Source organism: Gekko japonicus, unplaced genomic scaffold, assembly GCF_001447785.1.
Source record: "Gekko japonicus isolate JY-2015 unplaced genomic scaffold, Gekko_japonicus_V1.1 scaffold2079, whole genome shotgun sequence".
Lineage (NCBI taxonomy): Eukaryota > Metazoa > Chordata > Lepidosauria > Squamata > Gekkonidae > Gekko > Gekko japonicus.
Genome location: NW_015175426.1, coordinates 63276 through 83507, shown reverse-complemented (window position 1 = coordinate 83507; position 20232 = coordinate 63276). Strand labels below are relative to the sequence as shown.

The window sequence follows — 20232 nt, the reverse complement described above, 5'->3', positions numbered from 1 at the left end:
TAATAAATACAGAGACGACTATATCCTTTTTCAAACCTAAAAAGAGGTCGCTCGCTCTCTTTCCTTTTTACGCAAGGCTGAAATGAAGACAGAATCGCCCACCTTTACTCACACATAACCCCTCTGTTTCTGACAGCCATATTAACCTCGACTATATCCTTTTTCAAACCTAAAAAGACGTCGCTCGCTCTCTTTCTCTCCTTTTTATGCAAGGCTGAAATGAAGACAGAATCGCCCGCCTTTACTCACACATAACCCCTCTCTGTTTCTAAGACAGCCATATTAACCAGTTACAGCAAAATTAAATTGGAGTAGGGAAGTACTATAAAGGTAAAGGTTCCCTTGCTGGAAAGCCAGTCGAATCCGACTCTAGGGTTGCGGTGCTCATCTCCGTTTCAAAGCCGAAGAGCCAGCGCTGTCCGAAGACGTTTCCGTGGTCATGTGGCCGGCATGACTAAACACCAAGGCGCACGGAACGCTGTTCCCTTCCCACCGAAGTGGTACCTATTTATCTACTTGCAATTTCTTGCTTTGGAACTGCTAGGTTGGCAGGAGCTGGAACTAGAGATGGGAGCTCACTCCATCATGCGGCACCCGGGTCTCGAACTGCTGAACTACTGACCTTCCACAGCCTGCAGTTCAGCGTCTTAACCACTTCAGCCACCGCAGAACCTGGGAAGTACTATAGAGACTAACAATTTTGTTTTCCAGCATGAGCTTTCCCGAGTCGTCTTAACTCGCTTCCTCAGATGCCCGGAACTCACGAAAGCTTATGCTGCTGCAATACGTTTTGTTAGTCTTCGGACGGACTCCGCATCAGTTTCCCCGACCAGCTCTCCAAAACGCTTCAAGCGGGCAGGCAGCGGACTTGGAGAAAAGAAAAACTACACTCCCCGGGATCCTTTGCGCGCCCCGGCCAAATACCTTCCTCAAGCTCCCTACGGGTGAACTTTTCCTTTGTACTGGGGCACGGGGTGGGGCGCAGAAGCAGGGCAGGGTGGAGCCCAATCAGAAGGCGGGTGGGCGGATTTAGTGAAACCAATTAGGAGAAGCGCGTCCTGCCATGGCGGAGGTGGTGGTAAATAGGCAAGGGACGGAGGGGGTGGAGGAAGGACCCGGGAAGCATCCTTAGGCGACCCCTTCGTTAATCCCCTCTCCTCTTTGCTCCCTAGCTGGATTCTTGCCCCAGCAGCGACTCAGAGCCGGAGGGACCCCCCAAGAAGCCGCTCCCCAAGCGCCGCCGCCTCTTCCCGGACGCAGCAGTCCTAGCCGTCCCGGTCTACTCCAATAAGGTGCGTGGAACGTGACATTTTTTACAACACTAAGCCCATGCGTGTTTGAGCAGAAGAAAGTTCCGTTGTATTCGGTCGAGTTGTATATGGTTTCCAGTTCTAGATAGCGAAATTCCTGGAGATCTGGGGGTGGGGCCCGGACAGGGCGTAGTTTAGGGACCGGGAGGGGGAAGCTCAGCAGAGATGCGTGTGATGCCATAGAGACACCCCCCTCTCCTAAGCTGCCCTTTTCTGAAGGGAAACTAATCTCTTCGATCTGGAGAGGCGTTGTGATTCCGGGAGATTTCCCCTCAGCAGAGATGCGTGTGATGCCATAGAGACACCCCCCTCTCCTAAGCTGCCCTTTTCTGAAGGGAAACTAACCTCTTTGATCTGGAGAGGCGTTGTGATTCCGGGAGGTTTCCTTTCCAGGCCCCACCTGGAGGCTTGGCAACCCAAGTACATAAGATTGCAACTTTCCTAGGATGTAAACTTTCGTGCAGCAGAGCCTGCTTTGTCAGATAAAGGGTTTACGCTATAATGAAAGGAGCTGGTCTACAAATACCTGAATGCATGTAATTTGGAATTTTGTCTCATAGAGTGCCATAGAGGTTTCCCCTACTTCTCCCGTCTCTTGTTGTTGTACAGAAAAACAGGGCGCCCTTCCTTTCACCGTGCTGCTTTTTGCCATTTTGACCCAGGAACACTGCCTGAGCACTATGGTCTCTGCTGAGGGGAAGAGAGAACCCCAGTAGCCCTCCAGCCCCACAGTGAACGAATCACCTCCTCTTACAAAGCTGCTTCCTGTCTATTCTAGGGGCTAGCAATGCTCCCTCTAAGCTGTGGAGCCTTGTGAGCAAACATTCTACTCTGTGAGCTACTGGCATGAAATTTGTGAGTGAGCGATTTGGCCACTGCATAAATTAGTTTGCTCTGGAGCCATCCTTCCTGAGCTAAGAGAAAAATGTGTGAGCCGGAGGCGAAAAAACGGTGAGCTAGCTCACACTGACTCAGCTTAGAGGGAACACTGGTGGCCAGCTCTGTCTTCTTGCTAGCTTTCTTGCCAGAATCTCAGTACCCTGAGTCTTTTCCTCTGCCACTACATCACACAGGTTCAGAACAGCCTCCAGCTGTTCCCTGAATCTCTGAAGCTGCCGGTTCAAGCCCCGCTAGTGTCTTCCATGCCCCAGGGTGCATCAGATGAAGAGGAGGAGGAGGAGGAAGCGGAAGCGGTGACAGTATCTCCCACAGAGGAAGAAAAAAGGTTGGGTTCCTTCTCTTCCCCACTCCTCTGGCCCACTTACCTGCAACCCCCAATGAACACCCATCTGTGTATTCCCAGAGGTCATTTTGGGGGGGGGATCGCGGGGGATCGCAGTTCCCCCAGGTGAGGTACGGGGGGCGGTGTGGCCTTATGACACACCTCCGGTGATGTCAGGGGGTGTGGCCTTATGACACACCTCCGGTGATGTCAGGGGGTGTGGCCTTATGACACACCTCCGGTGATGTCAGGGGGTGTGGCCTTATGACACACTTCCGGTGATGTCAGGGGGTGTGGCATATGCTAATGAGTAATGCTAATGAGTTCCCCTAGCTCTTTTTCTACGAAACGACCCCTGTGTATTCCCATCAACAGATGTCAACTTTCGCCACCGTCACCATCCCCTCCGCCTCCACCACGGACACGGAGACAGTGCCACGGAGCCCAGTAAGCGGTTGGGGTCCTTTGGAAGGGGAGGGGGGTATATGGAATGTTGGGAAAGGAGAGGAAAGAGGGGAACTCCAAGATTGTTGGAAAAGCCAGGGGGGGGGGTCTGCTGTAGGCTCGTGATTTCTGTGAAGCCCTAACCCTATTTTGGATGATGTGAGGCACCTTTTGCTTGTGTGGTCTGACTTGAAAGTACCTGCTGCGGCTTGTACAGGTTCAGAGGTTTCATGTTGCGTTGGTTTGAAAAGAGAGCCAGAGGCATCTGGGTCCTCTCCTGAAGTTCATTGTGGGATTTGGACCTCGTTGGGGGTAAGCAGGTGGGCTGTTAACGAAGTCTGCCGTCTTCCCTGCCTGCACACCATTTTGCCTCGCCTCCAGTAGCTTCCCAAGAGCAAAAATTGTGAGGGACATTACAAAAGGTAGATCCAGGATCTCTTGTAGACTCCTGTGATTTGAACACTGGGTGAGAGGGACGTGTATTCTCTTATCATTGTGTAGCTCTATACCATTTGAATTGCATACAGTCTGTGTCCTCACAATGGCCCTGTGAGGTAGGTCACCACAGATTGAATTTCAAAGATGGGGGAGCTTGGGCAAAGAGTGATGTATTCCGCCCCCTCTAGGGAGTCTGTGAACAAGAGATCTAGCTTGAGTTCTGGTTTTCCTGTCCTCTGACCACTGACCCGTGCAATTCAGAGCTATTTTCACCCTAAGAGGGACTGATTATCTCAGTGTTCAGATGAAGGGTTTCTCACTCTGGTTTCCTCCCCCTCCCCCGGGCAGAAGTCTTGACCAAAGGCTCAGAAATCTGAAATCCACCCTCTCAGCTGCCAAGAAGAGCCTACAGGATGGAGGTTCAGGTTCTGATGGGGATGATGTCATCCTGATTGACTCACCTGAGCCTTCAGAAGCCCAGGAGCTGGTCCTGAAGATCCGGTGCCGGGCCGATCTCTACAGAGTTTCCGTTCGGATGGTGAGACCTCCTTGGTATCCAGTCTTTCCCTTTGCCATCATTTATCTCAGCTTTGCTGTCGCCATTCTGGCATATCTATTCCTCTGTCCTTCCTTTCCTCTGCCACATACTCACCCCCTGGGCAATGCTGCCTCTAAACTGTGGAGTCTTGTGAGCAAAAACTCTGCTTTGTGAGCTCCTGGCATTAAAGTTCTGAGCGAGCGATTTGGCTGCTGCATAAGTTAGTCTGCTCTGGAGCCATCCTTCCTGAGCTAAGACAGAAATGTGTGAGCTGGAGGCTAAAAAACGGTGCGCTAGCTCACACTAACTCAGCTTAGAGGGAACACTGCTCCCGGGCCTCTCTCCCCCATGGCTTCTTCCTTCTGCCCACAGCCACTCTAGGCCTCCAGGAAATCATGGTTCTATCTGTCTAGAACATTTTAAATCCTCTCCTGCCTCCAAGGAAGCTGAGAGAAGCATCCACCTCTTTTCCTTCATTTCATTATCGCGGCAACCCTGCATGGTGAGCTTCGTGGGTGGGTGGGGAGCTGAAGCAGGTTTCTCAGCTCCTCATCGGCCATTCTTGCTGCTTTGGCACACACTGGCTTTCGAGTCAGTCTGGCAGCATGCCGGAAATATCATATTTATGATGTAACGTATATGTGACGTCCCCTTAACTGGGGAGGTCTGGTTTTATTTTAAAATGTTCTTTCTGTTTTGTTTTACTCTGTATATCCGGCTGCCACCAGGAAATTTATAAGGCTTTCCAAACCTTTATGCTTTACTATTTCTATAACAGGGTAGGTGGATCGAGAGCTTTTGAGGAACCATGTGGTTTGAGGAAGGATTCTTTCTAGAGCTGGTATACTTGAATGAAATAGGATCTATTTAAAGAAAGCATAAATACGAGGGTAGATCCATGTAACTAGTAAAGTAGGTATAACACACAGTCTGCTCCCTACTGACAGGGATTTTTCCTTAGGTAACTTTGTAACACTTTTTCCTTCATGTCCATATAATCTTTACTTTTTCCTAGACACTCAGCTTCAGCTTATAACTGTTTCAACACAGAACTGCTTGTCACTTTCTTTCAGACACAGCACTTAACTCTCATATCACACACAAGAAGGTCTCTCCTTCAGACCCCAGAACTAAACTCATCCCACACAGGGATGCTTCACTCTTCTCCCTGTCACAGAACTTAACTGACTTTCAACTGTCATCTCACTAACTAACACTCTTGACTGACATATCTGCTCATCCACACAGAATCATTTCCAAAACCATTTCCAGAATCTCTGTCACTCACCACTCACACCACTTGCCTGTTTCAATCACACTAGACTATCACACAGGCATGCAACCAAACTTTTAAAGACACATACACACAGTTAAACATGAAATCATTACAGTATAATATGCTAATATATACAGTAACTATATTAATCACATTAATATACTAAAAAAACTTCACGTTTTTGAATAAATGATTAGTAACAGTAAATATAGCTAACGAACCCCAGTAACAAATATTGAGCTGATTAGGTAACAGTAGGATGCAGTTGCCCTGACCTGGATAGTCCAGGTTCCTCGATCTCATCAGAACTTGGAAGCTAAGCCGGGTTGGCCCTGGTCAGTATTTAAATAGGAGAACACCAGAGAATACCGAGGTTGCTCACTACACAAAGGCAGGCAGTGGCATACCACCTCTCTGAACATCTCTTGCCTTATGGGGTCGCCATACGTTTTCTGCGACTTGACGGCAAAAAGAAAATATGAGGTTATTGTAATCCCCTATGAGATTCTTGAATGAAAGGCACTTCTTTCGTTTTCTTTTCTCTGTTCAGTTACCTGCCTTCTCCCCTTTTCCTCAGGTGCCTCTCCTAACTGTCAGTTTTCTGCAACTGGCATCCACCTGAACAGGCAGAGCTACAGCCACTGTTCCCTCTAAGCTGTGCATGTGAGCACGGGAAGCTCACTAACCAGAAAGCCCCACTCAGCAGCAATCTGCCCATGGCCCTGTATAGAAATATTGATTTCTAAAAGCCTCATGCCTTCTCCTGTTCTGTCTTTTGATAACAGGCTGTGCCTTATTTCCTGTTACCCGCCAAATGGTGGGCCACATGGCCTCCATAGCCATGCCATAAACCCACATTCTTCACACTTCCATGCTAGAAGCTAGACTGTGAGGCACCCCACTAGGCCCACATGCAAGAAGTCACATAGCCGATGGAGAAGCTGGAGTTTGGGGCCATGTGACTGCAGGCGTGGTCTCCAAACCTCTAGCCTATCCCCACATATAGCCATAACAACCAAATCTTGGGTACTCCCATTCCCACTCGCAATTGGCTCCTGGCCAGGGCTAATTTGTGACTGGAATTGGCCTATAACTGGTCATTCCCTATGGGAGAGACTCTCTGTTCTGTTCCTGCTCTGTGCTTGTTTATTGCACCTGGAAATGCTGTCCTTTGAAGAGACAAAGGACTGGCTTTGTGAATTGGACCACATGGTTGAGCAAAGATGGATTTTGCCTTCAAAATCCCTTGGATGTTTAGATATTCCTCAACTTGGTAAATATGTATCTTTTACTGTGTAGTTATGGCAAACAGCCCTAGCCTTTCTTGTTTTGAAATCTTTCATAGTTTACTTGCAGTGCTCTGGACTGAATACAAAATTATTCTTATTTCTAACCTGTCTTTGATATTGTAACTGGGATTCCAAGTCTGTTTCCTGTGCCTAAGTGACCACAAGCTACCATAGAGCATTCAGTGTGCCTCTCTGGGAATGAGGTGCTAATGCGTTAAGCCCTAGATGCCAACTGAGATTTTGAACCTCTAATCTCAGGTTGGGAGGGGGATTATTGTAGAGGTTCTGGTGGCATATTGTTCTGAATCCAGAGAGGGTAGCCTACCTCTGTGGGTTGTTTAATGTACTGTAAAAGTACAGGCTTCCCCTCATCCCTGGACTGGCTTGAGGGGCAAAGACCTATACAGGCCCATTTTAAGATTACAGCAGTTCTGTTCTGCTCAGGATGTGAACTGCTCTGCTCAGGGGGGGGGGGGAGGGTTAGAAGGACCACCGCCCCCCAACATCAGTGAAACTGCTGGCACATTGCTCTACAGCTGCTGCAAAATTGTGAATGTTTGCGCAAACCTGTAGGAAAATTGGGGATCTGAGATACATACTGATCTGGATCTTCCTGGTTTGCCATGGTTGTTCCTTGGTGCTCTGCATGCTAAAAAACCAGTGTTCTTACTTTCCTAGACAGACCGCCTTCAGCGGGTGGTTGAACATATGGGACAGACGCTGAAGGTTCATCCAAGCAGAATACTACTCCTGCTCCAGGACCGCGAACTTGCACCTGATGCCACTCCCCGCAGGCTGGGCCTGGGGGTGGCCGATATCATTGGTAAGCTGGCAGGCAGGGAATCGTGCTGTTTCCACCCTGTAGCCCCTCGAGTCTGTCTCGCTTTCTGATCTTTGCTGCTGGTGTTCCAGATGTTCTGTCCCGTCCCCGGCCTTCTTGCTCCTCTGCTTTGATTTCCTCCGCCCAACCATCATCCTTCCTCCTAAACGTCTAACGTTTCTTTATGGACGTATTTCCCCCTCTAGATTGTGTAGTGGAGACGACCAGCAAGGAGGGTGATGAGGTGGGAAGCTTGCAGCTCCACGTGCAAGGGAAGGACAAGAGCTCCCACATGGACATCACGGTCCACAGGGTAAGAGTGTTACTAGGAGGGGGGGGGATGATTATTGGTCACACTCACAATAAAGTTAAACCCGCTTGGGTGGGGGGAAGGATACAAAGGCATGGTTAACTTTTTTTTTTTATCCAGAAAGTATAATTGTCAGTAATCTCAGCCAAGTCGGTAGAGCAACCAAGCACTAGAGCAGAATTGTTCATGGTAAAGTGGCTCTCCTCCCACCTGTACCAAACCAGGCCACCCACAGACAAGACCAGGGGTGTCTGCATGTTTGGGAGTGTCCCCCAGTATACAGGAAAATGTCACTTCATAAATTAACCTAAAGGGGACCCCCCCTTTCCTCCCCAAAAGCATCCTGATGAGGACTTGAATGTGTTCCAGGAAGCATCCAGGTGTTGACAGCAGCAGAGAGTCAGTTAAAGGAGAAAAGGGCAGGAAGGGGCTTCAGCAGGCCAGGGAATCTGTAGAATCCCGGAAGGGGAGGTCTTGGGGTCGGGGGAGGAGGAATTCCCAAATGATTTCCCCCATCCTGTGACTTCTCATGGGCCCCCAGCTTATAACAATACTTTTCTGAAAGCAGAGGGGGCGGAAATTCTTTTGCCTGGCACCTAAACACTTCTGGAGATGCAGCGGTGGACCTGAGAAGGGACTTTTTCTAGGTTCCCCCACTACTGGTGATAGGACCAGGGGAAAGGCCTCTGGTGCAGACTTCCATGAAATGGGCAGGTTCCTGCAGAAGAAGGTGGGCCTTCCAACTGAGGGTATTCATTCCCCTTGTGGTGGGTTAGAGAAATGTTGTAGCGCTTTCTGAAAAGTACTGAGACTTACTAGCGAGTTCAGCTCTCATACTTTATTTCAGCTCAGAACAAGACAACTCTAATCGGCTTGCAGGCAGATTTATATGTGCAACAATCCCACACCCACGTGATTGGCTGTTTACAGTGGCCGAGAGTTCCATAGGCTCTCGGCCGGGAGCCTAGCCCTCCGATAGGTGCGGGCTAGGATCTGCTTGCCCCATTGTTACTGAGAGCGAAGCTCAGCCGCTTCGCATGACCACGTGGCGACGTAGCCGCGCACGCGGTCGGAGATGGATACATTACACTTTCTCTCTGTGTGTGTCTTGTCTCCTGGCAGAGTGAGCCCTTGCGAACACTGATGAATCGCTACCGTCAGGCCCAAGGACTTGGGAGGCGCAAACTGACCTTCTACTTTGACGGGCAGCGTTTGGCAGAAAGCTGGACCCCGGATGACGTGGGGATGGAGCGTGGCGACGTCATTGAAGTATGGAGCTAGAGAGCCTTCTCTCTTGGGCAGAGAGGCCATGTCTCTCATCTTTGGGGTCTCCACCCGGATCCCAGCTCTGTCAGACTTCAATCCGTGCTACCTCTTACCTACCCTCATTTTAACTTTTGTTATGGGGGGGTGGGGTGGAGGAACAAAGAACAGGAACGTCACTTAGCTACCCCAGGTGTGGGGGAATTGCCTACATTTTTTATCCTGTCTGGGCCACAAGAGGCAAAAGACTGGCATCTCCTCTCACTTCCTTTCCATATCCCGAATGTTTGGAAGCTGCAAATGAAATCGATTTGTTTAAATTGACCTAATATCACAGCTTGGATGGGAGTGGTGAGAAACGGGTGTCTGGCACTGGACAAATCCGCATTCTGAGGTCCTGATAAATCCTGGTTCAGTCAACTGTCGATTGATCACGCACCCAATTGTTTATGTCATCTGGACCGTACACAGTCCAGCAAAAATTTGGTGATTGGGCTTTCAAAGCAGGGTTTGCAGCCAGGGTGTGCAAACTGTGATTCACAGAGAGTGACTCCGGAATTCACACAACATAGTTAGAATAAAGTTGTTCCTTGTGGCTGTCCGGTTCTGGCGAGGTTATCCTCCCTACTGGCAGGAAACAGACAAGCTAGGCTTTATGCATAAACTGAGGGTGGTTACTGTTTATGTGTGGGGACATAACTGGGGTTTGTTGTGCAAACTACATTTTGTCAGGACACCTAAATACGGTTGTCGTGCCCTATAGGAGTTGGGAGTTGATTTTTACTGTAGTCTGTGTGGTCTCAGTTGATATTTTAAACATGTCTTTTAAAAAAAATATATATACATACTTTTGTAATATATAAATAAAACTAGAAAAGGAAGAGGGGAAAATCCACATTTCTTTAAACAAATTAGAGAATGTCATAATGAGTGCCATTGTTGGTCAAAGAAGGGGAAAATAAAAAGGAAAAAAAAAGTACTTACGCTTGCTATTTATTGCTGCTAGTCCGGGCTATCCTGATCTTGTCAGATCTTGGAAGCTAAGCAGGGTGGGCCGTGGTAATTTCTTGGATGGGAGACCAACAAGGAAGTAGAAGGTTGCTATGCAGTGGCAGGCAATGGCAAACGACCTCTGTTTGTCTTTAGCTTTGAAATCTGTACAGGGTCACCAGAAGTCGGGTGTGACTTGATGGCCCTATCCACCATAAGTCATCTTGTAAGCCCCTTTCTTCTGTCTTTATTATCTCCTTTAGGTGGGGGGTTTATTACCACCACCTTGAGGAAACGGCTAGTATAGAAATCACACCCTCAGTCATGAAATCATAGGGTTGATTCCAGCCAGCTTTTCCTCTAAATTTCACCCAATTCCGCTCCCTATTACAGCCCTTTTCCCACATGGCTTTTTTTCTATGCAGGTCCCATTTTCCCCAGCATAGGCTGCCCCTTTCTTCTGTCTTTATTATCTCCTTTAGGTGGGGGGTTTATTACCACCACCTTGAGGAAACGGCTAGTATAGAAATCACACCCTCAGTCATGAAATCATAGGGTTGATTCCAGCCAGCTTTTTCTCTAAACTTCACCCAATTCCGCTCCTTATTGCAGCCCTTTTCCCACATGGCTTTTTTCTATGCAGGTCCCATTTCCCCCAGCATAGGCCTTTTGTAGATGAGAGGGCAGCCTCCTTTTTTCCCCCCACCACCAGAAAAGCAGGTATGATTCAATCCGCAGTTTCAGTCTCTGCCCAGAGCCAGTTTCTTTGTACATTAGCTGACAGTGTTACATATATTTACCTAGGTAGAAGTCCCACTGAATTCAGTTGGATTTACTTTGGTGTATGAATATGTATTGGACTGGGCTGTCTGCCTCTGAAGGGGGGTCTCAAATGCCTGCATGCAAGGATTTCCCCTCCTTAAAGTAGTTGGCTCAGGTGAGTACGCCAAGTTGTGAACCACGGCTTGGATCTTGTGGTAAGTTTCCATTAATGGAAAAGGCAGCGTTTCCAAGTGTCCCCCCTGTTCTCTAAGAACAGTTTTTTTGGGTTGCAGAGGGATGTGTAGGGTGGAAAAGTGCTGCTGACAGTAGCGTTTCCTAGTAGTAAAGGCTTACTGTGGGATCCCAGCCATGCAGCACAGGGTGTGATGGCAGCTCTGAGCGCAGAAGATGCCATCTCCAACAGCCCTGTTCTTCGGAGAACTTTGCACTCCAAGCAACAGCAAGCCTTTGACTAAAAGCCAAAAGCGTTCAAGCTTTCCTGAAAACGTTTTCTGGCTTCTCTTGCGTGTCTACTCTTTGCAGCAATGGGAGTTGGATCCAGCCAGCTTTTTCACTCCATCCTGCATAATCCCCTTCTGTTCCAAGTGTCTTTTGTCCAGATTCCATGATCCCCACCATAGCCTTTTAGATGGTCAAAGGGGCATCCCACCTCCCTCTTTCATCAGGGGAACAGAATGTCCTCTTGATAGTCCATGGCCCCGGTCACACAGAGCATTAGCCATGCTACAGAGACGGAAGATAGCACCCGGAAAATCCGCCTATCACAGCGCCACATCTGGGAAGCGTAGAGCTGCCGTGGCTCACCTGAGGCTTCCTGCCGAAGATGCGGGGTAAAAAACTAGTACCTCCGAGGTACCAGTTTCCGGAAACCGCGGGGCAAGAGCGGGCGTCTGATCACGTTTCCAGTGGCATCCGGCGCCTGCCCATGTCCCGTCGCGAAAAGGTTCCCCCCCCCAAGTCTCCATGGGATGCGCACAAGCACCCAACGGAGCATGCGAACACTTGGGTAAAAAAAAAAACAAACCCGCCAATCCACTTCTTTGCTGCGCCGGAGTGACGTATGATCGGCACCTCCCCCCCAACCACGGGACGTCGGGACGTTTGATCCCGCTGCCGCGTGGTAGTTCACTCCGGGGCAAACAGCCACGCCTCCCCAGCGCGATTTCCGGCCCGTGTGACCGGGGCCTACGAAGGTTTCTGTCATCATGCGTAAGAAAGGGGCAGTTTCCAAAGTGCCAGAAAGAAAAATCTTCCTTGTACTTGGGATGCGAGTTCATATGCAGCAGGGGCTTCTTCTGCCATCAGTAGGTGCGCAGATGAGAGAATTCTGCAACACCGTAATGGGACAACCTCTGCCAAATAATTGGAGTTCTACTTGAATGTTGCCGGAGTGCCAAGAAAACCATGCAGCAGCAAAATCCAACAGAAGGGCAGGAGCCTGGTAGGACGACACATCTGCAGAAGCTTTTGTGAGTCAGCAGTACACTCGCTCCCTCAGATGCAGGGAGTATCCATAACAAATAGATTTTTTACTTATGAAGAAAAGTTGGTTTTATACCCCGCCCTTCAGTACCCGAAGGAATTTCAGAGCAGCTTCAAAGCTCCTTCCCCTCCTCTCCTCGCAACAGACGGACTGTCAGGTAGGTGGGGCTGAGAGAGCTCTGAGAGAGCTGCGACTGACCCAAGGTCACCCAGCTGGCTTCATGTGGCAGACTGGGGAATCAAACCCGGTTCTCCAGATCAGAGTCAGCTGCTTTTAACCCTTATACCAAGCTAGCTCTCACTTAAGTTACTGGTAACTACTTAAGATACCAAGAGAAAAAGTGTAAATGGGGCGCTAGGATTGCCAGCATGCAGGTGGGGCCTGGTGACACCCAGCATTACAACTGATTTCCAGACTTCACTGTAGTGGAAAAGGTGGGGGTGGAGGAGGGCCTTCAGCGGAAGTATAATGTATAGAGTACACTTTCTCCAGTGGAACTGATCTCTGTGGTCTGGAGATCAGCTGAAATCCTGGGAGATCCCCAGGCTGCACCTGGAGGCTAAAAGGAAGAGAGAGAGCACGGGTTGGAATGGTAAACGACAACACAGAACCGTGATCTCACAGTTGTATTTTGTTGTTTACCCACCTGGAGGCTGGCAACCTACAGAGATCAGTTCTCCTGGAGAAAATGGCTGCTTTGGAGGGTGGACTGTGTGTGCGTGTCTGCTGAAGTCCCTTCCCAGGCCCCACCCCAAATCTCCCAAGAGTTTTCCAACCTGGAGTCAGATGAGTTAGAAACAATAAACCATGCCAGGCATTCTGTCATAAGGCCACACACCCCGCCCCCAACGGTCCCGGCCGCCGCCACCGGCCTTGCAGCTCCACTGCCGAGCCCCATGAGGGGCCCGACGGTGGACCTGCAAGGCCGGTGGGAGTGCAAGGAAGCCCCGCGAAGGCCCTCCCTGGCCCCAGGCAGGCAGGGGTGGGGAGAGGCAGGGAGGAAGCAACTTACCCTCCCTCTTCTCCTGCCTCCTCCTGGCTGAATGAGGGCTGGAAGCGGGGTGGCCGAAAGCAGGGGGCGAGGCTTCGTCATGTCCCCCCCCCCGTACCTCCCCCGGGGGAACTGCGATCCCCCCTGAAATGACCTCTGAACGTGTGTGTCTTTAACGTTGCGAGCAACAGAATGGAATGAAGCTCATCGCCATTCTTTTACTTTGAGACCAGTGGCAGCTTTCAAGACCAAAATGTTTTATTCAAGGTATAAGTCTTCAGATACAGTGAAACAAAATTTCCTTGAGCCCTACATATGGGAAGATGGGGCGGCAGCCGTCAGAAAGGACCAGTCAGAGCCAAGATGCATAAGTAAAGCTGAGATTGTATCAAGGCGGCCAGTAAGTTCAATGAATGGCAGCAAACTAGCACACAGATGCAAGAGCTAACAGATGTGACGCACAAATCTGTGCCCGTGTGCTCCCGAGGCTGAACTGGAAACACACAGCCGGAGTCCAACAAGTTAGATGAATCTGTTTATTGCAATGGAAACAGGGAATACAGGGGCTGAGTACCTTAGCACTTCAGCAATTCCAAGCCGTATTCTACCATAACCAGGAAGGGCAAAAGGTCTTATACCCCAAATGACATCACATATAATTTACACATTAAAATATCTCTAATTGGTATCAAGCAGTTAACATCATAGAAGCATCATTTGACCCAGTGCATCTCTCATTGGTGTCAGTAATTACACTTGTTTATCTGGTCTTCAGAACACTGGGAGCATTAGAGAACACCGGGACCCTTTCTGGCCTCACTTCTGGAGAGCTAGCCGATAAGGACTCTGATTCACATTAAACTTTGCTCTCGGCGTCCTTGCAATTTCTTAATAGCATTCCATCTATAAAGGCTTTTAATAATGCTTTTGCTTAATATGGCTTCTCCTACAGAAATGCAATTATAAAATATATATGTTCTACTACAAGTTTCTCTAATCAGAAGCTTCTAAGTTACATACCAGGGTCTGGATCTATTATGATTAAACTTTCGAAGGCACAGTGATAGCTGTCTATTTATCTCAAGGAGAGAGTGTCAGAAATCACATTCTTTTTCCCTCGTCCTACAGATGTGAGAACCACTGTATCTGAAGCAGTGTGCTTGCACAGAAAAGCCTTATACCCAGAATAAAACTTGGTTGGTGTCAATGTTCCCTCTAAGCTGTGGAATCTTGTGAGCAAAAATTCTACTCTGTGAGCTACTGGCATGAAATTTGTGAGTGAGCAATTTGGCTACTGCATAAATTAGTTGGCTCTGGAGTCGTCCTTCCTGAGCGAAGACAAAAATCTGTGAGCTGGAGGCTGAAAAACTGTGAGCTATCTCACACTAACTCAGCTTAGAGGGAACACTGGTTGGTGTTAAAGGTGCCGCTGGACTCAAGCGTTGTTCCGCTGCCTCCAGACCAGCCTGGCTACCCACCTGAATTCTTTTGCTTTGTAACCATGACAACGAGCCCCACGCGGAGGAAGAGCTTGTTGTTGCGGTTGCGCAAAGGCGAGGGCGGGGAAAAACAAACGTGGGAGGAGATTGGCTCCAGCAGCCGAAGTCACCTCACCGCAGTCCCCCTGATGAAAGGGAAGCGCCTGTCGGTCGCTCGCTCCGAGACGTTGACGGGAGGCAGGGAGAGGGTGGCCCGTCGTCGCCACGGCAACCCGGGTCGCCGAGCCGTGGCGGCGACGGAAACAGAAGAGGTCATGTGACGCGAGAGCAGGCAGGGGAAAATATCACGTGGTGTCACCCGGCCGCTTCCCTCATTGAGGAGGGGAGGACTAGGGTAAGTGAGCGTCGGGGGTGTCCCTTCCTGGGCGATTCTCATGTTAAGATAAGAATTTGGGACCTGAGAACCTTTGGGGCTGTTCTGGCCCTTGGGGGGGATGAGGAAGGCCGTTAATTCTTGGTGAATGGTGGGGCTGTTCCCACCCCTGCCGCCCCTTCCCCTCCGTCTGCTCTTCAAGGGTCGGGGGGGGGGCGCTGATCTCTCTTGCTTGCGTCCCTCCCCGCAGGGCCCTCCCTGTCCCCCGCCATGGCATCCCCGTGGCTCCCCTATGCCGATACGGCCCCCGTCCTCAGCCAGCCCGATGACACGGAGGACGAGGAGGGCCTTCAGGCCAAGCCTGAGAGGGAAGAGGAGGCCGATGTGCAGACCATCACGGGGATCTCCACTTCGCACGCTGTCCGAATCGTGGGGGTGCTCTGCTTTATCAACCTCCTGAACTACATGGACCGCTTCACCGTGGCTGGTGAGGATGTTTGAGGGGTGAGCTTGGAAAGTGGGGTGGGAGCTGGGATTTTAGTCCCCACGTATAATGATGTGGAGCTGCGGTGGATCAAGTGGTTAAAACGCTGAACTGTAGGCTGTGGAAGGTCGGTAGTTCAGCAGTTCGGGACCCGAGTGTGCCGCATGACGGAGTGAGCGCCCGTCTCTAGTTCCAGCTCCTGCCAACCTAGCAGTTCGAAAGCAAGAAATTGCAAGGAGATAAATAGGTACCGCTTCGGTGGGAAGGTAACAGTGTTCCGTGCGCCTCGGTGTTTAGTCATGCCGGCCACATGACCACGGAAACGTCTGCGGACAGCGCTGGCTCTTCGGCTTGGAAACGGAGATGAGCACCGCAACCCTAGAGTCGGATTCGACTGGCTTTCGAGCAAGGGAACCTTTACCTTTTTATATGATGTGGAGAGGGTGTGTGGGGGATGTAGTTTGTGGAACACTGAGGGACTGGCCCCTTAGATTCTTCCCTAGCTTTTATTTTTAAAATGATACTTGTGGGGGGTGAGCATTGGTTTTGCAGAATGAAGATACTTTGCTTTGTTTCCTGGACATTAAGTGCCGTTTTCCTGCTTTGTATCAGGTGTTCTCCCTGACATTGAGAAGTTTTTTAAAATTGGTGACAGCAAATCAGGACTTATACAGACAGGTAAAGAACAGGGGGAAGGGCCTGAACTCTGGGTTGCCTGCCTCCTCCCTCCTCCCTCCCTTGCATGTGTTTTGTAGGGGCAGCACTCCCCTGGAGCAGGAGCAGAAGGAGAGCCGATGGGCATTCTGCATTCTCCTAACCAGTTTTCTCTCCTGGCAGTTTTTATTTGTAGCTACATGGTACTGGCACCAATCTTCGGTTACCTGGGGGATCGGTATAATCGCAAGTACTTGATGTGTGTCGGGATCACCTTCTGGTCAGGTGTGACTCTGGGGAGCAGCTTCATCCCTAAAGAGGTATGGGGGTGGGGTGGGTGCAGCAGGGGGGTGGGAACAGTTTTGTGTAACTTGAGAAGACTGTGGATTTTTTATCCAGGGTTTGGATTTTGGATGTGTTTGTTTTCCTTCCTATGCTCTCCCTACCCACACTTCTGGGCTCACAAGGTGGGGGAGGGATCTGGCACTGGTGCCCTTTGGGGCATTCTCGTGGCAGTTTGCCTGAAATCCGTGCTTCAGGGCAATAACCCTTGCTCTGTTCGACCAGCTGTACAAATTCTCAGTAGCCCCTGAGATCCCTGCTGAGCAAGGCTCCTACCTGATCACTTGAAGGAGGGTGGATTTTTTTAACGTATTCTAAACCAGTGATTGTCTTTAAGCCTGGTGGTGGGTTGAGTTTATTCATTTCCTTATTCTTGTGTGTAGTCTGCCGTTCTCAAAGCTGCAGCATAATGGGTCAGCTCAGGAGGAGGTTTTCATTAGGGATAAAGTCTTCCTTATGCTGATTGTACTGTTGTCTTATCTGTTTGCATGCATTGTTTGAGTCCGTCTGTCCCCCCTGCAGTCTGCAGTCTCTCTGTTTTTTATCCTACTAGGGATCTTCACGGTTAGAGTCAATAGATTACTGATTGACTGAACGTTTTTTTTTAATCATTCTTATAATCTGCTTTGGGTGTGTCTTAACAAGTTTAAACCTGCTCAGTTCTCTCGGTCCCTGGCCAAGTTGCCCTAGGAAATGTTGTTGGGAGAATTCTCAGCACCTACTTATGACTACAGCTCACAGGGTTCTTTAGGGGATATACTCAGTTTGCGGAACAGCTGTGCCTTTGGGGTGTTCTGATATTTCTTCTCTGTTTCCCATTTTAGTACTACGGGCTGCTGCTGCTGACACGAGGCCTGGTGGGTGTTGGGGAGGCCAGCTACTCCACCATTGCCCCCACCATTATCGCTGACCTCTTCGTGGGTGACCGGCGATCCCGCATGCTCAGCATCTTCTATTTTGCCATACCAGTAGGCAGGTGGGAACACTGAAGTGTCTGTCTCTGCTGAGCTTTTGAACATTGCCTCTTAGTGCTTGCTTACTATCAATCAGAATACCGCTTTACTGCCAGTTAGACGCTTTTTCTACCAGAACAGCCCACGGTGCACTTCGATAATCCACAGGTTAAGTTAAACCAGAGGCAGAAACCAAATGAGTGTTTGGCTCTTGTGGAGGCTGGCAAGCTTGCTAGGGAGGAGAGGTTCTGTCTGCTCCCTCTTCCTTCCATGGAAGCATGGACGGCTTCAAAAGGGAATTAGATAAGCATATGGAGCAGAGGTCCATCAGTGGCTATTAGCCACAAGGTATAGATAGGGGCTCTGGGGCAAGTGATGCTCTGTCTTCTTGGTGCTTGGGGGGGGGTCAACAGTGGGAGGGCTTCTAATGTCCTGGCCCCACTGGTGGACCTCGCACCAGTATTTCTGGCCACTGTGTGACACAGAGTGTTGGACTGGATGGGCCTTTGGCCTGATCCAACATTGGCGTCTCTTATGTTCTTATGTTCCCTGCAGTGGCCTGGGCTACATTGTGGCATCACAGGTGAAAACACTGGCTGGTGACTGGCACTGGGCTCTGCGGGTAAGTAGAGTGGGCTGTCGATGTTGTGTTGTCAACATTTATGGCCTTGAATACATTTTTTTACATGTCATTTTCAGGATCCCCTTTTCACCAAACGTTTGGCGCACCTTCTCCCCCACAAACAGGGCCTTATTTGCCTGCACTGAATACTGGCCTCCTCTGCTCTCCCCTTCAGGTGACACCTGGCTTAGGGCTCCTGGCTGTGCTGCTGCTGGTGTTTGTGGTGCGTGAGCCGCCTCGGGGCGCCGTGGAGACGCACTCCGACGTTCCCCTGCAGTATACTTCGTGGATAACTGACCTCAGGCCCTCAGCAGCAACCACAGCTTTGTGTTATCATCTCTGGGCTTCACGGCCATGGCCTTCATCTGAGTTCCCTTGCACTGTGGGCCCCTGCATTCCTGTACCGCTCTCGCCTGGCCAACGGAAGCCTTCAGCCTTGCCCTACATTGGAGGCTTGCAACACCTTCGGACAGCCTCATCTTTAGCATCATCACTTGCGTGACTGGCGCGCTGGGTGTCAGCTGACCCCCTGTGCTGACCCCTTGGTTTGTGCTCAGGTCCTGGAAACTCCATCCTCCCTTGCCTGCCCCCATTTTCACATCTGCTCCCCCGGAGCCTCTGAGGCACCACAGATGAGGGAGCAGACAGAGAAGGGGTGTCCTGAGACATGTTTTTGGTTGATGTCAGGCCCATGAGGAGAACATGAGCCACGGCTTCTGCCCCAGAATCCTCTGCAACAAGCCACTGTGGCTTTGGCTGTCAAGTCAGTGACAAAACCGTCCTGTGCAGATGTCGGGCTGGCTCCTACCAGCCTTTCTGCTGATGAGATAGAGAGAAAAGGGCTCCTTTTCCCTGCCAGGAAAGACAGATCCCATGTGGACAAAACCCACACACGATAGGGGCTTTTTTGAGGAGGGAAGTGGGGTTCAATCAAGTGGAATAACGGTTCTGATCCAACGCAGAAAATGTCACCCCGTTGCTTTAGGACTGATGGCTAGACAGCCTTGTAAACGTGCTAGAAGTCGAGTCCATGGTACGAAAGAGTGCCAGTGTGTAGGCCGTGGCACATCAGTCGCTCCCACTGCCTTGGTACAGGTTGCTTGCAAGCCGCAAGTGGAGAGACAGGCCAGGATGCCACAGCTGGGTCTCCTGGCCTGAGAGTTCTATCCAGGCTGGGTGCCAAAACCTCCCGCTCCCAGGGTCGACTTCTCTTGCGTCTTAACCATCTGTAGCCTAGGATATCTTGTCTTGGGATAGCTGTGCAGTTCACAGCAATGGTCTGCACCTGCATTGAGGTTGCTTGATCGGCTCTTGAAGTCTGGCAACTGTGAATGTGCGAGCAGAGTCCCCTGAAAAGCTTTGTGCATGCATGAGTTCTGCCTGTGACAGCAGTCCGGACTGGCTCACCTGCTCATCATTACTCGATGTTGCTGTCAAGGGAGGAGCTTGCCTGCTTGGTCCTGATCTGGTCAGCGCCTGGATGAGAGCTCTCCCGGAGACCCCACGTAGGGTCCGCCTTGAGTTCCACGATGGGAAAGAGAGCCCAGATCTCAGTGTAATAAACCTGCCCCCAAACGTTGGCTTAGCTGCAAGGCATCTTGTTAGGGCCAAAGGGCATTCATTTGGCTTCCCTTTCTCCTTGTCCGCCAGCCGCAGCTTTGTGTTGTCGTCTCTGGGCTTCACGGCCGTGGCCTTCGTCACGGGTTCCCTTGCACTGTGGGCCCCTGCATTCCTGTACCGCTCTCGCCTGGCCAGCGGAAGCCTACAGCCGTGCCCTTCAGCGGAGGCTTGCAACACCTCGGACAGGTAAGTTAGTGGCAGTGTTCCCTCTAAGCTGAGTTGATGTGAGTTAGCTCGCCATTTTTTAGCCTTCGGCTCACATGTTTGTGTCTTAGCTCAGGAAGGACGGCTCCAGAGCAAACTGATTTATGCAAAAGCCCAATTGCTCGCTCGCTCACAACTTTAATGCCAGGAGCTCACAAAGTAGAATTTTTGCTCACAAGCCTCCACAGCTTAGAGGGAGCATTGGTTAGTGGGCAGGGGGGAGAAGGCCCCTGATCATGATATCTAGCTCAGGCCCCCCTTGAAGAACTTCTGACTCAGTGGTGAGTGTCCACAACTTTCCTGAGTTGGTGTAGCACATAAGAGGTGGCTTTGCTTTGAATCCCAAGGCCGCCTATTTTGACTCCAGTCCCCGGCCAAACACTC

At 50.3% G+C, this 20232-nt stretch overlaps 2 protein-coding genes across 3 annotated transcripts in view; both read left to right on the top strand.

Annotated features, from left to right (window-relative positions):
• The first annotated feature begins 1024 nt into the window (after nucleotides 1-1024).
• Nucleotides 1025-9859, top strand: NFATC2IP (nuclear factor of activated T-cells, cytoplasmic, calcineurin-dependent 2 interacting protein). Of its 2 annotated transcripts, none has more exons than XM_015425820.1 (8): nucleotides 1025-1078; nucleotides 1173-1292; nucleotides 2384-2535; nucleotides 2908-2979; nucleotides 3763-3952; nucleotides 7196-7340; nucleotides 7544-7650; nucleotides 8770-9859. In XM_015425820.1, the coding sequence occupies exons 1-8, from the start codon at nucleotides 1064-1066 to the stop codon at nucleotides 8926-8928; spliced, it is 960 nt and encodes a 319-aa protein (XP_015281306.1). In that variant the 5' UTR covers nucleotides 1025-1063; the 3' UTR covers nucleotides 8929-9859. The 2 variants fall into 2 exon arrangements, with proteins under 2 accessions (XP_015281306.1, XP_015281307.1); XM_015425821.1 differs by having other exon boundaries at nucleotides 1055-1075.
• A 4926-nt stretch (nucleotides 9860-14785) lies between these two features.
• SPNS1 (spinster homolog 1 (Drosophila)) overlaps nucleotides 14786-20232 on the top strand; it is a 10640-nt gene continuing 5193 nt past the window's right edge. The window contains exons 1-8 of the mRNA XM_015425813.1: nucleotides 14786-14990; nucleotides 15220-15456; nucleotides 16066-16131; nucleotides 16291-16427; nucleotides 17274-17425; nucleotides 17958-18024; nucleotides 18200-18328; nucleotides 19661-19830. Of these exons, the coding sequence (XP_015281299.1) occupies nucleotides 15240-15456; nucleotides 16066-16131; nucleotides 16291-16427; nucleotides 17274-17425; nucleotides 17958-18024; nucleotides 18200-18328; nucleotides 19661-19830 (938 nt within the window). The 5' untranslated portion in view covers nucleotides 14786-14990; nucleotides 15220-15239. The remainder of the gene's footprint in view (nucleotides 14991-15219; nucleotides 15457-16065; nucleotides 16132-16290; nucleotides 16428-17273; nucleotides 17426-17957; nucleotides 18025-18199; nucleotides 18329-19660; nucleotides 19831-20232) is intronic.

What these genes read in the sequence shown, in the direction of transcription:
- NFATC2IP (XM_015425820.1), top strand. An exon ending in CCCACAGAGGAAGAAAAAAG is followed by an intron (nt 2,536 to 2,907) that starts GTTGGGTTCCTT and finishes TCCCATCAACAG; the next exon opens with ATGTCAACTTTCGCCACCGT. An exon ending in AGACAGTGCCACGGAGCCCA is followed by an intron (nt 2,980 to 3,762) that starts GTAAGCGGTTGG and finishes TCCCCCGGGCAG; the next exon opens with AAGTCTTGACCAAAGGCTCA.